At 32.9% G+C, this 14,567-nt stretch overlaps 3 protein-coding genes and 1 long non-coding RNA gene across 4 annotated transcripts; 3 read left to right on the top strand and 1 right to left on the bottom strand.

Annotated features, from left to right (window-relative positions):
• The first annotated feature begins 323 nt into the window (after positions 1–323).
• Positions 324–2,110, top strand: LOC104760231 (protein TORNADO 2). The gene is made up of 2 exons (XM_010483122.3): positions 324–1,091; positions 1,617–2,110. Exons 1-2 carry the CDS (start codon positions 594–596, stop codon positions 1,926–1,928), a joined length of 810 nt encoding a protein of 269 aa, XP_010481424.1. The 5' UTR covers positions 324–593; the 3' UTR covers positions 1,929–2,110.
• A 70-nt stretch (positions 2,111–2,180) lies between these two features.
• LOC104760230 (protein RGF1 INDUCIBLE TRANSCRIPTION FACTOR 1) lies at positions 2,181–4,602 on the bottom strand. The gene is made up of 4 exons (XM_010483121.3): positions 4,119–4,602; positions 3,126–3,323; positions 2,819–3,037; positions 2,181–2,632 (listed from the first exon to the last, which is right to left on the bottom strand). The coding sequence occupies exons 1-4, from the start codon at positions 4,179–4,181 to the stop codon at positions 2,426–2,428; spliced, it is 687 nt and encodes a 228-aa protein (XP_010481423.2). The 5' UTR covers positions 4,182–4,602; the 3' UTR covers positions 2,181–2,425.
• A 2,307-nt stretch (positions 4,603–6,909) lies between these two features.
• On the top strand, positions 6,910–7,343 carry LOC147921323 (uncharacterized). Its single transcript, XR_015588374.1, has 2 exons — positions 6,910–7,032; positions 7,108–7,343. It is a non-coding gene; the product is annotated as an uncharacterized LOC147921323 (long non-coding RNA).
• Positions 7,344–13,543: 6,200 nt separating this feature from the next.
• LOC104760229 (putative gamma-glutamylcyclotransferase At3g02910) lies at positions 13,544–14,271 on the top strand. Its single transcript, XM_010483120.3, has one exon. The coding sequence runs from the start codon at positions 13,645–13,647 to the stop codon at positions 14,158–14,160; it is 516 nt and encodes a 171-aa protein (XP_010481422.2). The 5' UTR covers positions 13,544–13,644; the 3' UTR covers positions 14,161–14,271.
• Positions 14,272–14,567: the final 296 nt, after the last annotated feature.

Genomic DNA, 14,567 nt, shown 5'->3' with positions numbered 1-14,567 from the left:
ATACACTTTTAAGTATTTTTCATTTTGTGTGTCATCTACTTATCTTCCGAAAATTTTCTTATGATTAGTTCATTAAAATCTTAGCAAAAAAAAAAACTCATTAAAATCAACATTATCTTGTATTCACCTTTGCTAATTATCAAAATTTGAAAACTATACACTAATTTTTAAAATATATTTTAAAAAATGCAATCTGTAGTTTTGATATTTTCAAAAATGTAATCTATAGTTTGATTTTCTTTTTCTCTTTTAAGAAAGATATAGTCAATATACCTAATTTAAGAAATGATAAATCCACTTTTTTTTTTCCTTTTCAAATACTTAGTTCCTTTATTATATAGCATGTTTCATTTTCATCCCACATGTAATCTTTTCTCTCTCTAAGTTATTATTACCATTACCCTGCCTAAATCCCCACAAACCAAAAAAAATATTTATATAACATTATTTACTTTTCACACATGTGAATCTTTTTCTTTTTTATGTCTCTCTGTCTCTCTTTCTCTCTCCCTCTCTCAAAGTTATTCTTACCCTAAAATCCATTTCAAGAACACAAAAACCAGAGTTTAAAGTTTCCTCTCCCCCAAAAAAAGATGCCTTTGAGCAACAATGTAATCGGTTGCATAAACTTCATCTCCGTCCTCCTCTCCATCCCGGTCATCGGCGCCGGAATCTGGCTAGCCATGGGAACAGTTAACTCCTGCGTCAAGCTCCTTCAATGGCCAGTTATAATCCTCGGGATCTTAATCCTCCTAGTGGGTCTCGCTGGTTTCATCGGAGGGTTTTGGAGAATCACGTGGCTTCTTGTTGTTTACTTAATCGCCATGCTTGTTCTCATTGTACTTTTAGGTCTTCTTGTCGGGTTTATTTACATGGTAACCATTAGAGGCGCTGGTCATCCAGAGCCAAGTAGAGCTTATCTTGAGTATAGCCTTCAAGATTTCTCTGGTTGGTTACGTAGAAGAGTTCAGAGATCTTATAAATGGGAAAGGATCCGTACTTGTTTGAGTACTACTACTATCTGCCCTGAACTGAACCAGAGATTCACTATGGCTCAAGATTTCTTCAATGCTCGTCTTAGTCCCATTCAAGTAAGTTTCTTACTTGTCTTTTTTCAAGATTTTGTTCTCTTTATGGTTTTTGTGATATGAAACATTGATTGTTCACTAATCGAAGAAAAAGTAGGGTGTAAATTGATAAAAAAAAAAGTATGGGGTGAAAGTCGAATACCCAAGAAAAGAACAGGGGTTGTAATGGAAGATAAAATTGGTACTTTGCTTGTTAGGTTTGTCTAAAATAAGACTGAAAAGTATATCCTTTAATTTAAATTCTTAAATTCATATGAAGATCTCTTTTGTTTACAAAATTTCAAATCTAGGGGGTGTAAATTGAATTAAATAAGAAGTACAGGTGGATGGGGGTAATGAAATTATAAATTATACTTAGCTTATAGGCTTTGTGGGAACAAAAACTGGAAAAGTTTAAACCTTTTAATAAAAATTATAAAACTCCCCAACTTTTCTAGATTCTTCCACTAGGTGCATTTTGGTACAACTCTTTTGACCCCAATATTTTATATCTTATTTAAAATCTAACTCCGTTTCTTTTATTTTCAGTCTGGTTGCTGCAAGCCCCCAACAAAATGTGGTTTCACATTCGTAAACCCAACTTATTGGATAAGTCCTATAGATATGTCTGCTGATATGGATTGTCTACAATGGAGCAATGATCAAAACACGTTGTGTTACGGTTGTGATTCTTGTAAAGCCGGTTTGCTCGCAAATATTAAGGTAGATTGGTTAAAAGCTGATATCTTTCTCCTTTTGACGCTTATTGGATTGATCATCGTTTACATCATCGGGTGCTGCGCCTTCCGAAACGCCGAAACTGAGGATATTTTCAGGAAGTACAAGCAAGGTTATACATGATCGATATGAGAAGTTAAGCGGCAAAACTGAGAGGAATTTTTATAAATTTATTGGATTCCTGTATTTTCGTTTCTCTACGTTTTGGCCCCTGTAGTCTGTTTTATGTATAACTACTACCAGAACATTTGCTTTGTAACATGAAGAATATTTTGTATAATCTCTTTGGTTTGGGTTTTGTGAAACTTTGAATATGTAATCCGTATTCCATGTATGTGATTCTCGTTATTGTTAGGTAATCTATCAAAAACCAAATTGAAAAAACACCATATTATCACTCACTGTCTAGTCTCATTGCACCACACTACCACTTTACACAAGAACGTATCAAGAAGATAAATACACTTACTACTATCTTTAGGCCTTTCTTTGGTGGTATAGACACTTAAGAGAAAGTTCAAACCCTGCATCTATAAAGCTATATAACCTTTGCCGGAGGAAGTCTCTAAATATATTAAAGAACCCTGAAAACATTACAAGAGCTTTTTCTTGATCCAATCTCAACTCACTGCAGCTCGGTGAGGAATTCCCTTTCTTTGTCGCTTTCGGAGAGAACCAGGAGGAAATTGAGGTCTTTGTGGGCTGACACACCGCAGATTTGAATTGTCATTCTCTACTCCTGAACTGTTATTCTCTAATCCAGAACTGTTGAGAGAATTCTCTGATTCATTCGGTCTCTTCTCAAAGCTTCCAGATGTTCCAGCAACCTTTTGATTCAATTGCCACAAAACACAGAGAAGAAGTTTATCAGATGAAAGACTATTTCGCTCAGAAAAAAAAGAGGACCAAAACTCTAAAGTTCAAAAATTTTCTTCTGTAACTAGAAGTAAGTAACCCCAAAACAAAAGAAAGTTTGGTAATAGATACTCGGAGTGTAAGTAGGTATATGATACCTTGCAGCCAATAGAGCAGAAGCGGAAGCCATTTTCAGAAAGGCTACGATCACAGACCTTGCAGTTATTAGTAATCCCTTTACCATGCCTAGGCTGAGGCCTCTCTTTCAAGAAGACAACCTTTGCGCCATTGATCACATATGACTGAATGCCTGATATGTCTAAGTGCTTCTGTATCTCATTGATCCTTATCACATTATGATAAGATGATATCCTTATCTGCAGCAAACCAACAACTTCTTAACATTCAAAGCCAAGAAAAAGAAAACAATAAGAGAACTTTGGATAGAGAAATTGCAAAACACACCTGAATGGTACGATGGTTCTTGTGGTGAGGAAGACAGAGAGAACAAAGCGAGTCATTGGTACAGTCTAAGCAATACATATTGCATTCGCTTTTAGGTGAGTGTCCATGAAACTGGCATTGAACAAAAAAATGTTCGTTTAGTAAAGGTTTCAACCAATGAGGCCACTTAAGTTCTTCTTCCTCAAGTCCACCAGCTCCCTGCAAAACACCATTAACAACATAACTCATTATTATCCCAAAGAACTCAAAACAATATAACTTTCAATATATAATCTAATACCAGAAACACCATTGACTTCAACATATCGAAACAAAAGTCTCCTCCTTTACATAGACTTGAGAAGACTCTTGGTTTTATAAACCAGATTATCAATAACATTTTTTATAATCTTGCAACCAAAGATAATAAGGAATCCCCAAATTCGTCTCGGAGAATATATTCTGGCTTTTTAAATTTTTTTTTATAAAAACATAAAAACAAAAGCAATTTGAACGGCAACAAGTACGGAATCGAAAAACACGCCGTGAATCTAGTTCGAAGAAGATCCTATTTACTAATCCTAAAGATTCGTCTTTCTGCTCCATTTCCCCCAATTTGAAACCCTAAACTACATTATTCAATTCAAGCACTTCAAGCCTTTGGTTCTTCGTGACACAGAAGGTAATAAAGTAATGAATCAATAATGACAAAAAGATATGAAATTTCAAAAGAACATTGTTTTGCTTCTTCCAATAAAATCGAAAGCATTGTTCTTTACACCAAAAACAGAGCATTTGAACATCTGAAAGAAAAAAACACAACTTTTCTTGTTTTTAGTGAAAAATAACTCCAAGTCAACTAAAACCCAAATCTTGTAATTGATAATTAAATGAGCAGAAGATTCGTATGAACACAAAGAGTACACATTTCGTATGAACACAAAGAGAAGACAATGTACAAAACAGAGTATGAACAATGTAATAATCTAGAAAAGGGTTAATGAATAGAAATACCATGAATCTTCTGTTCTTAGGTTTGATTTCTCGATTTGGGTTCTCGTAATCTCCAATCGCCATTTCAGAATGCAGTTAAAAGACCAAACCTTTTTTCGAGTCAGCACCTAAACTTTTTTTACTCAAAAAGGTAGGTTTTTTAGAGAGAGAGAAAGGGGTTTAAGAAAGCGAAAGAGTAGAGAGAGAAAGAGAGAGAGAGAGATTTGTTTCTTTTACTTGCAGCGAAAGAGTTTGAAGAAACGAAGAATTAAAGAGAAAGAGCCTCGCCTTCTTATCTCCTCTCCCAATGTCGACTAAAAAGTATTCCGAAGCTAATTCCGAACCTAAAGCCCCGAGCCTAAGAAGCGTTGGGTTCAAGGAACCATCCTTTGGTCTTTCCTTGGAATTTTCTTCTTTGATTTGATTTTTTCTCTTTTTCTTTTTTTTTTTGGTATTTTTTAAAAGTATCTTTCTGTCCTTCTTTGGTATTATCATATCTCTCCCTATTATTTTACTCTCTTTTATTTTTCTCCAAAATATATTAGTAGTAAATCTCGTCAAATTTTATTCTTCTTTTTTTGGTGTTTTTTTTTTCCCAAAAAAATAGATACTACTACTATTATATATAGTCATCACATTGATTGGTTGTTAAGAGTTTGATTACTATCTCCAATGCTATAAAAGTTGTGATTCTCTTTTTCTTGAAAAGTTGATTTATTGTGTTGAGAAAGTTCTTGCTCCATTATTGCAATTTGACATCTCATATCTATCTTTACATATTTCTTTTGTTTCTTCATCTGGTGCTTTCTCTAAATTTTTGAAGTTGGGTTTCAAAATCATTACGTCGATTAATGGTGTGCCTTTTTCGATAAAAGTGTACCAATTATTTATGTTTTCATGTTTTGAATATATAATTTTGCTAGTATTGTTTTTACTTTTTATAAGTCACGATGTAAAAAAAAAATCATGTGTTTAAATTTTTGAATATGATTGTGCTTATATTTTGAAATACGTGTTAAAGTAAAATTTTGAAAAGGTCTTTAATTTACAAATTTTATAGATTTTAGTCTTTTACTGAGAAAATATAGTATATTTTTATCATTACACTATGTTAATAAAATTTCATAAAATCAAAATACTATTGTTAGTTGATTATTTTTTTTATCTTAATTACTATATCTTTATCTCATTATAATAAAATCCATATCCAGTCACCTAACCGCTCACTCAATGTGACAGCGATGCAAAGCTATCTTTTTAAAAGTTTAAAAAACATCATTTAATTATGCTTTTATACATAAAAAAGCTTGATTAATAACTTCATAAGAATGAGTTGGAAAGAGTGTGATGTCAAACAACGAACCGACGTTGATAAGCTTTTTAATTTGGACAACTAAACCTGATCCATATATATTTTTCGTTCGTTGGTTTAATAAAATCAGGAGGAGATTACTGCACAAATCTAGGTTTAAATATGAGTGATTGTACAATGCTCTTTTGTGATTTAGTGTTTGGTTTGTGTACTGATGTTTCAATTTAATTCATTAATTTGGAAATTAAGTTGCAAAGTCAATACTAACTATTCCAACATGCATCACTTGAGAGGGAAGTTCGGTTTAAACTAATACCGTCTTTGATGGAATACAATTTTAATAACTAGTTTAGTATGTTGCAATCAAACTTTGTAGGTGGAAAATTTAATATTCTTGCTTTAAATTAATAAAAACTAATTTTGTAGGTTGCAACCAAAACAAACCAAACTGAAAACATTGATTAAGAAAATAAATGTATATTCTGGTTCATGTTTCTTATCCTGAACTAAATTAAAGATTACAAATAATGAAATTTTGAAAATGATAGATTGATATGAATTATGGATGACAAGAATTGTCAACTAGCTAGTGACAAGAAGTTATAACTTAAAGAATATATTTAGCGACAAGGAGATTTTAGACCATATGAATTGTATATGGATTAAAGTTCAAATTTTACACTTTTATCTAAATTAAATTCAAAGGATAAATTTAATTTAAAGAAAAAAAAATACTTTATCAGCTCAAGGAAATGATAGTTAATACAATCTTACAAAACTGAACTATACCGTAACCCATAATGCCAAGTTACTAAGTTAGTTGATGCTTTGATATAGTGCACCATTTTCACTAGGTTCACTCAGGATCTTTGATTATGAGTTTTGATGGTGATTAAATATCACGTTAATTACGTAGTTAATTTTGCCTCCATGAAACATGCATTATTAGAAACATTTACTGGCATGACAAGTAAGCGTTCTTGTGTCATGATACACACCATGCATAAGCTATGTCTTTAGAGATTTAAAAGGCCGTACACACATGTTACTTATATGACATCCGCATCAAAAATAGAAAGAAATATAACACAAGACCAAACTATTATAATAAAGAAGACAGATAATTTATGTGCAAATTTATGATCTCGAATTCTCGAACATCATGAGAAGTCTTTTGTTCATTTAAACAACTTTTTATATTTTTTGCTAAACAATATATATACAACTTTTTGTTCAGAGTCACAAAGATTTTGGACCAATTAATGTATATATATATATAGCTATATTGTAGAATCTGCAAAAGAGCGATAATATGCTTACAACAACAGATATTATTCATAAACTTCGTAAAATATCTTTAAAAAATATAGTTGGAGAATTTTTCTGTTCCAAAAATAATTAAAAAAAAATGATAGTAACTGAAATTGGATGTGAAGAAATCGAAAGTATTAATTATGATTCATTTTCACAAGATTAATATATATATACTAGTTGAAGCCAAAATATTTGAGGGGGAGATGGACGAAGCCATCTACAGTCAATTCATGGTGGACAGAGATCTGGCATACGTTTTGGAAGTGCGGTCCAACATGCAGAAAACATACAAAGAGATCGAGGATTCAGGTATAATTAAAAATACTATTGAGAATTTCAATAAACTCCTTGAAGGTAACAAGAAGACTCATGACTCTTCTGCAGGTGGGAAGAGGTCCGAGAGAAATATGGGCGATGATGATGCAGATCAACCCAATCCAAAGAAGCTGACTCTCTCAGCCCCTAGGAGACGGTGTAATAATAATTTGTTTTATGGTTTTCGATTAATAATCTCCGAAATTTGAATTTTTTTTCTCATGATAGTTTGTTTGTTATAAAATAACAAATGGTCAGATTTATATGTGAAAGTTGAGGTAAGGCTTACCTATTTTTTATTACTTGGATTCAAAACCTGTCACTCTTATTCTTATGTTCTCATGTTGGGAAAAGAGTCCATTTTACGCTTCTTAGTTTGATTATCATTGATGTGCATAGACAGTGCCCGCTCAAACATTTTTTAGGCTCTTAGGCAAATTTTAAAAACTAAACCTTTTTTTTTTCTACAAAATCAAAACTAAACCTTTTAATATATTAAAATTTTGTTAAAATTTTTATTTATTTTGATAAAAAGAAAAAATAGTTCTATATGAACCCTTATATACATATAAAGTTTTATTTTTACCCCTTTTATTTATTAAAAAAAATTGGACCCCTTTTATACATATATATATACTAGATTAAGATCCGCCCGATATGCGGGTTTGGAGTTTTTAAAATAAATGAAATTTAACAATGAATATAAAGTAAAATTTTTAGTAAGTAAAAAAATATCTATAAAAGTAAATAGATACACATAGATATCCAATGTGATATTCGGTGTACAAGCTACGATTATGTGGTTAAGACTATTAATCATATGTTTTTTTGAATGCCCTCGCTAGTGTGAAGTTTGAGATTTATCTCCAATTCCGGTCTCGTCAGAGGGTTTTCCAGATGAGTTGGTGTATTTAAATTTGGATTTTATTTTCTGGAGGGATGCCTCTCAAGAGGGTGATTATGATCAACTTCTTCAATTTCCATGGATTTTATTGGCAATATGAAAGACCATAAATATAAAAAAAATTAAAGGTTCAGAGATCAAGGCGAATGATATAATTGCTCACGATATGGGTGATAATTTAGCCTCGGAAGAGGCGCTTTCTTATACGGCGGTCATGTCAGCTCCATCTTTGTCTTTGGATGTCCATGTTTCTTTACCTCGTTGTCAGATTGATGGTTCTTGGAAAACAACCAATGTGCATTCAGGATTTGGCTGGTGGTGTTCGTTGGTGAGGAGCGAACCTTGTTGTTGGGGGCCAAGTGTCTAAGACGGAGCCCCTCCCCCTTGCATTCAGAGTTAGAAGCGTTGTTGTGGGCCATGGAGCGGATACGTGCTGCAGAGATCACTTGTCAACATTTCGAGACTGATTGTGATGTGTTACTCACTATGGTGCAGTCCCATGAAGATTGGCCGTCATTCTCCAACATTCTCGATGAATAAATTATTTGATTAGTGAAAAAAATGTGAGACAATCTATTTTTATTTTATTTTATTTTACTTCAAGAATCTTTTGCTTAACGTAAAGGTGATTATTTACATTTTTTCTATAAATAGTAATTAATTATATAATTTTCACAATCATTTATTTATCTTATATAAAAATTAATCATTTTTCTTGTAAAATTAGCAACTTAAAATTAAAATAAGTATATATATATATATATATTTCTAGTTTCCTTATAATGATTTTTTCTAAATTTTAAACCTGTTTAAATTTTTATAATTTTCTTATAATTGTCTTTTAATATTTTTAAAACTGTTAAAAATAAAATTATGTTTTACATTTGGAAGTTTACAAAGTTTGTTTGTTCTTTAAAAGATTTTAAATAAAATTAGGTTTTCTTTTTTTCTATTTTACTTTTATATAAAATCTTTTTACGGTAAGTTTTGAATTTTTCCTTTTTTATTAAATTTTAGTAAATTTAGAATTGACATGTATCAACTTCTGAATGATACAATTGACATGTGTCATGATCTTGTTAATGGGTAACTTTGACATCAAACATTATATAATAAGATATATATAGTAATTATGTCTTCTTGTATGTTTAAAAGATATTTTCATGTTTTTCTTTGTTATCCTATGTTTAAAAGCAGGCCAACAAAAAAAAAAAAGTCATAGTAGATCAGGTTTTTTTTTACCTAGTTCCCTTTCTTTCTCAACTTTCAGCCGCCGAAGAAGAAAAAAATTTTAGATCGAGGCTGGATCTTGGTGGCTTGTCTAGCACCGGATCTGGCCTCCCCCACTTTGTTTCTTTCTAGCTTTGTTGTTTTTGCTCTCGATCCATCTAGCTCCAGTGTTTCGATGATGAAGAGGTTAGATTGGCTGATACAGCGGGTCTTCACGACAAGCTTTGTAAGTTTGTAGGCGGTAGGCTTCTCCAGAGAGAGTCGATGTTGGGACTCCAACTTCAGCAGTGTTGTCTGATCCTCTGTGCTTGTAAAATCCGAAGAAGGCTTTGGTTTCTCTTGGAGAACAGAGTGTGTTCTTTGTGGATCTGTGACCGTTTTTCCGTTATATCTTCTGATCTGGTAAGTAGACTTGTGGGTCAGTTCCTCTTTTACGGTATGCTAGGGCTAGTTTGCTTCGTCTTAAGTTGTTTCGTCTTAGTTAGTTTCAAGAGTGACCCTGTCTGGTCTTCAGCCATCGTTTGAGGAGCTGTTTAGTTTGGTTTGGTGTATGACTTTGTGTGTCGAGGAAGCGGTTATAGCGGCTTTTATCTGTGAGGGTTCTGATTACAACAAAGATGATGATGCCGGATCAGTTAGATCAACGGATAGCTCGAAGAATAATGCCATTGTGGTTTGTTGTTTCCTGTCCCAGATCTCAGAGCCGGTTTTGTGCTTGTCATTGCTTCAATGAGCCTTGTGGAGTGGTTGTGGGTTCTTGTCCAGCCATTGCCTTTCCTCTCGATCTTTGTCTAACCATATCAGCCAGCGGCTCCCTTTTGGTTCATTCCCTTTTAAGCAGAGGCTCAGTTTATGTCCGAAGCTGTATTAGTTCTCAAGTTTGCAGGTCCTCTTCTCTTTGGTGTTGTTCGCTGTGGTTGTTAGCATTCTCGGGTTATTGCCTTCCTCGCTCTTGAGTTTGGTGATAATCGAGGGCTTAGACCTTGCTCCTTGTCTTGCTTTCCAGGTCTGTTTAGATTGGTGGCATTTAGAAGGTTTCTAGCTAGACGTGAATAGGCGCATCAGACGTCGTCGTCACATCCAAAAGTTTGTTTGAGTTTCTCATAGTGGTTTTGCTTGCTGGGTTATGAAATCTTTGGGTTTTCGAGAGATCAGCTCTCATCATGATAGGAGATGGTCGATGTTATCTTTGGGTTGGCCGTGGGCAAACATGATAAATCGCTTCCACAAGAGCTTCGGGAGAAGATGTGTTTTTGCTTTCTTAGGTCTAGTGTATCTCCTAGGGTTCTATCCATTTGGTTTCTGTTTTTATTGTAAAGGTTTGTTCTTCTTCGTATGGTTTGAAAATCTTTGTTTGTTTGTTTTTAATTTCCTTTCTATAGGGCTTTGTGTCCGAGGACATTACTTTGTCTATCGACTTTCACTCTGAAGATATCACTTCGTCTGTCAGTTTTAGCTTCCCTAATTTGGGATATATTGTATTCTTTCTTAGGGTGAAACCAAGTTATAAAAAAAAATTGAGATGACAAAAGAAAAAAAAAAAGCAGACCAACAACAACAAATATCAACGAGAAAGATAACAAAAATATCATCGAGAAGTGGACTGGCCCCAATAGAAAAATCTAGATACCGTACATATATATGCTACAATGACAAATAATCTTAAATATATTCAAAACATTTTATTAAATAAAGTGAAGCAGTGAGACACGGCACGCCATATCTGACCCAGAAATATCCATCTTTCGCACCCATTTTTATTGTATTTGTATTAAACGTTACTTTATTTTTTTATGGTATCAATCAGAAATTAGTAATTTTAATATTGATATTAATGTTTAGAAACTTTTATACATTTTAAAAAAATAATTATTATTAAATTTAAATATATTTTTTTCTTTGAATAAAAAATATTATTTAATTTTAAATTAATAACAATTTAAAATTTTAAATATTTTCAATAATTATTTTTTGAAATTTACAAAACATCAAAATGAAATAAAAAAATATTTAAAAACATTAATTTTTACGAGACAGAACAAATATAATCCAAATCGAATAATAGACTTAAATTGTTGTCCAAAAAAGGAAATTAAGATAAATACACCGTAAACTAAAAAACCGAATCCAATCAGTGAAATTTACTATATGATTAATATAATGTGAAGCAAACCAACCGGTTGAGTGAACCGCCGAACCGGCATTGTGTATTGCTATTTGCGGCTATGAGCGGATTGACCGCTGACTTACTACTACTACTGTTTTTCTGGGGTCAACTGTTGACTTACACCAATTCACATTTTTGAAGTCTTCCGTACGGATTACATCTTTTTCTGCACGATTTTTTAAAAACACACGAGGTCAGTATAATTATTAGGGTTATAATTTTCATGCGTTCAAAGCGGTTCAAAGTTCACCTAAACGCTTCTCTGTCGTCTTTGAAAGAAAAGTATAGAAACCAAAAACTACTCTTTGATGCCACGATATGGAAACCAAACCTCTTTTAAAACTATGTGTATCTTTTACATTATGCATGAAAGTTCAAATTCGCACTCGGACATTCTCACTTGAACATATAGATTTAGCTACAACATGGACTTTCATATATGTTCACAAAACATACCAAAAATCCACAAACATAGAATGACATCGTTAAAACACGTTCAATATTTATGAGATTTAGTTCATAAACAAATCGACTAGAGCAAGATTGTAGCTACAATTTTAATACTCATTTTGTCTCATAAAAATTGATGTTGTGGAATACTTTTTTGTCCCACAAAGATTGATGTTTTGTAAACTTCAAGAGAGTAATCATTGAAAATATTTAAAATTTTAAATTGTTATTGGTTTAAAATTAAATAATCTCTCTTTAGTCAAAAAAAAAATATATTTAAACTTAGTAAATCATTGTTTTCTTAAAATATGTAAAAGGTTCTAAAAATCAATCTTTTAGAGACAGAAAGAATAGTATTTAGCGCTATAATACCTACTATATTTTTCATGGTTAAACTATAAAGATAGTATCATGGCAACATGCTTGACTATCATTCGACAACACCAAAGCATCATCGCCTTCTCAACCGATGCAATCTTTATATACAATTTACCAGTTTACAACCAACATATCTATAAATATTTGTGGTGGGACGATGCCATACACCTCGTATATTTCTCTCAAAATTTCTTAGGCAAGTGACTCTTCATGAGACAGACCTCCTGGTATATTTATATCAATCACTCAATTCTAAACTTCAGAATACCCACACGATCTTTCCTTTTTCTACAAAGACAAGTTTCTTCTTTGCTTTCAATTTCCTTTTCTATTAGTTTCCAGAACTTCCTCTCCAAGCTAATATGCATCTCTTCCTTTTTCCTTCGTTCATATCACTTCCTCTTTTTTCCTTTTCTCCACGTCACACGAATGTTGTGTTATGCACCAACTTGACTTCTTAGATGATCGACCATTGTTCTTCTTCATATTGAATTAAAACTGAGTCAGTAATCCATCAACAATGTATACAAGCTGGCCAATCCATTTTAAGTTTGGGTATATGGACGAAATTACTAATTAACATTATAACTTCTAAAGTTTGATTGAATCGACTACATCTTTCATCAATTATCAGATATATGAAGGAAAAATCAATTATAGTTATAAATTTCCACATAATTTAAGTAGTCAGGCTAGAATACAATTATTTCTACACTTTACTATAGCTAGTTACAACTTACAAGTAGCATAGAAAAACAGACTGAATTAAAAAACAAAAAATGTCTAGTTATATTTAAGGAAAGTAAACTATTAAATGAAAATTTAGATAAAAGAAAATTGTTCTCTGTGTGTTATTCCAAATTTTTCTTTTTCTTTATGTACAAGATAACCCAAGTATAGATATCGGGTTTTGCTTGAGAACAAACATAGTATATTCATTGTGTATATAGTGCTTTTAGAAAAGAAAACATACACAATGTGTGATCAATGAGAAAATGCTGCTACTGTTAAACATACACTAGCTAGGATATGAAATATTTATTTATTTCCAAGCAAATTTGGCCGACCTCTTCCTTCACTCCTCTGTTAAAAAGACCACATAATATATCTCTGAGCTCATTGGTCATTGGTGGATCAGTGTATCACAACAATCACACATTTGTCGACCAGATATTTGCTAAGTTTATTGTACAAGACAAATGACAATGACACTCGGAAATAAAAACAAGAACAATGAAGATAACAATAAAAAGTCGCCAATTTATGTGGACAATATAAAAAACCCCAGTGATTTCGGGCAATTTTCGTAAGGCTTAAAGGCCCAATAGTAGTTACTAAAAGCCCATAATATGCAAGGAATATAAAAACATAAGTCATATTTCTTTTTTCTTTCCCGAGTTAGAGACACTGACCGAGTTACAGTATTCATCCCGAGTCAGCAGCCACCAACAACAACTCCAAGAAACTAGTAGTGGCCATGGCAGGAGAGGCACCCAAGAACCTCGTATTCGTGTACGGTACGTTAAAAAGAAACCATGCAAACCATTTCCTCTTAGAAGATCTGATCTCATCGAACGACGCTGTTCATATCGGTCAACGCACGACCCGGTTACAGTACCCGCTCGTCACGGGTCTCTACGGGATCCCTTACTTGATCAACAAACCCGGGTCGGGTCAAAAGATCCGAGGCGAGCTTTACTCGGTTTCGAAACGTGGGCTTGCACGCCTCGATGAACTGGAAGGTATCAAAGTCAATCACTACGAGAGGTTACAAATCGAGGTTAGTGAGGAAGAATCAAACGGCGCCGTTTTAGCGGAGGCTTATTTTGCTCATTGTAGGTTTGGTGAGAGGTTGTGGGAGAAGAGAGGGAAGTGCGGGATGTGTGAATTTGGCCAAAACGATGGCGTTTCGTATGTTATGGTTAAGGATAGGCCAACGTTTAGCTCTTTTTTCGATGAAATCGAAGCTTTTGTGTCTTCTAGTAACAGTTGATTACTAATTTGATTCAACGGATTTTGTTAAATTCGATCTTTGATGCTATGTTTTGTAATAAAATATTGTTTTGATGATTATGCAATTTAACAGCTTTTGGTTACGCTCAAAGTACATTTACATTTTGTCTAATAATGCTCAAGGTTATAAGCTTTGACGATTGATCATAGATCATCATGTTTCATAGATTGTAATGATGAAAGGTGTATGTACTAGATTTTGAAGTTTTCAGGTGTTAAAAAATGTTATTCCCATAAGGGTTAATACCATTTTGTACATGTTAATGTTATGAAACCTTTATATTCAGGTTTCAATATTTACCTGACAAGTGTCAGAATCTTGTGTTTAGAAAGAGTCGCCGACTGATATAAGTTACACGGATTGTTGAGTGAGTGGTACTATATCTA

This window comes from Camelina sativa, chromosome 18 (assembly GCF_030686135.1).
Source record: "Camelina sativa cultivar CO46 ecotype springtype chromosome 18, ASM3068613v1".
NCBI lineage: Eukaryota > Viridiplantae > Streptophyta > Magnoliopsida > Brassicales > Brassicaceae > Camelina > Camelina sativa.
The sequence above is the reverse complement of the archived record's forward strand: the minus strand, read 5'-3'. Positions and strand labels throughout refer to the sequence as shown.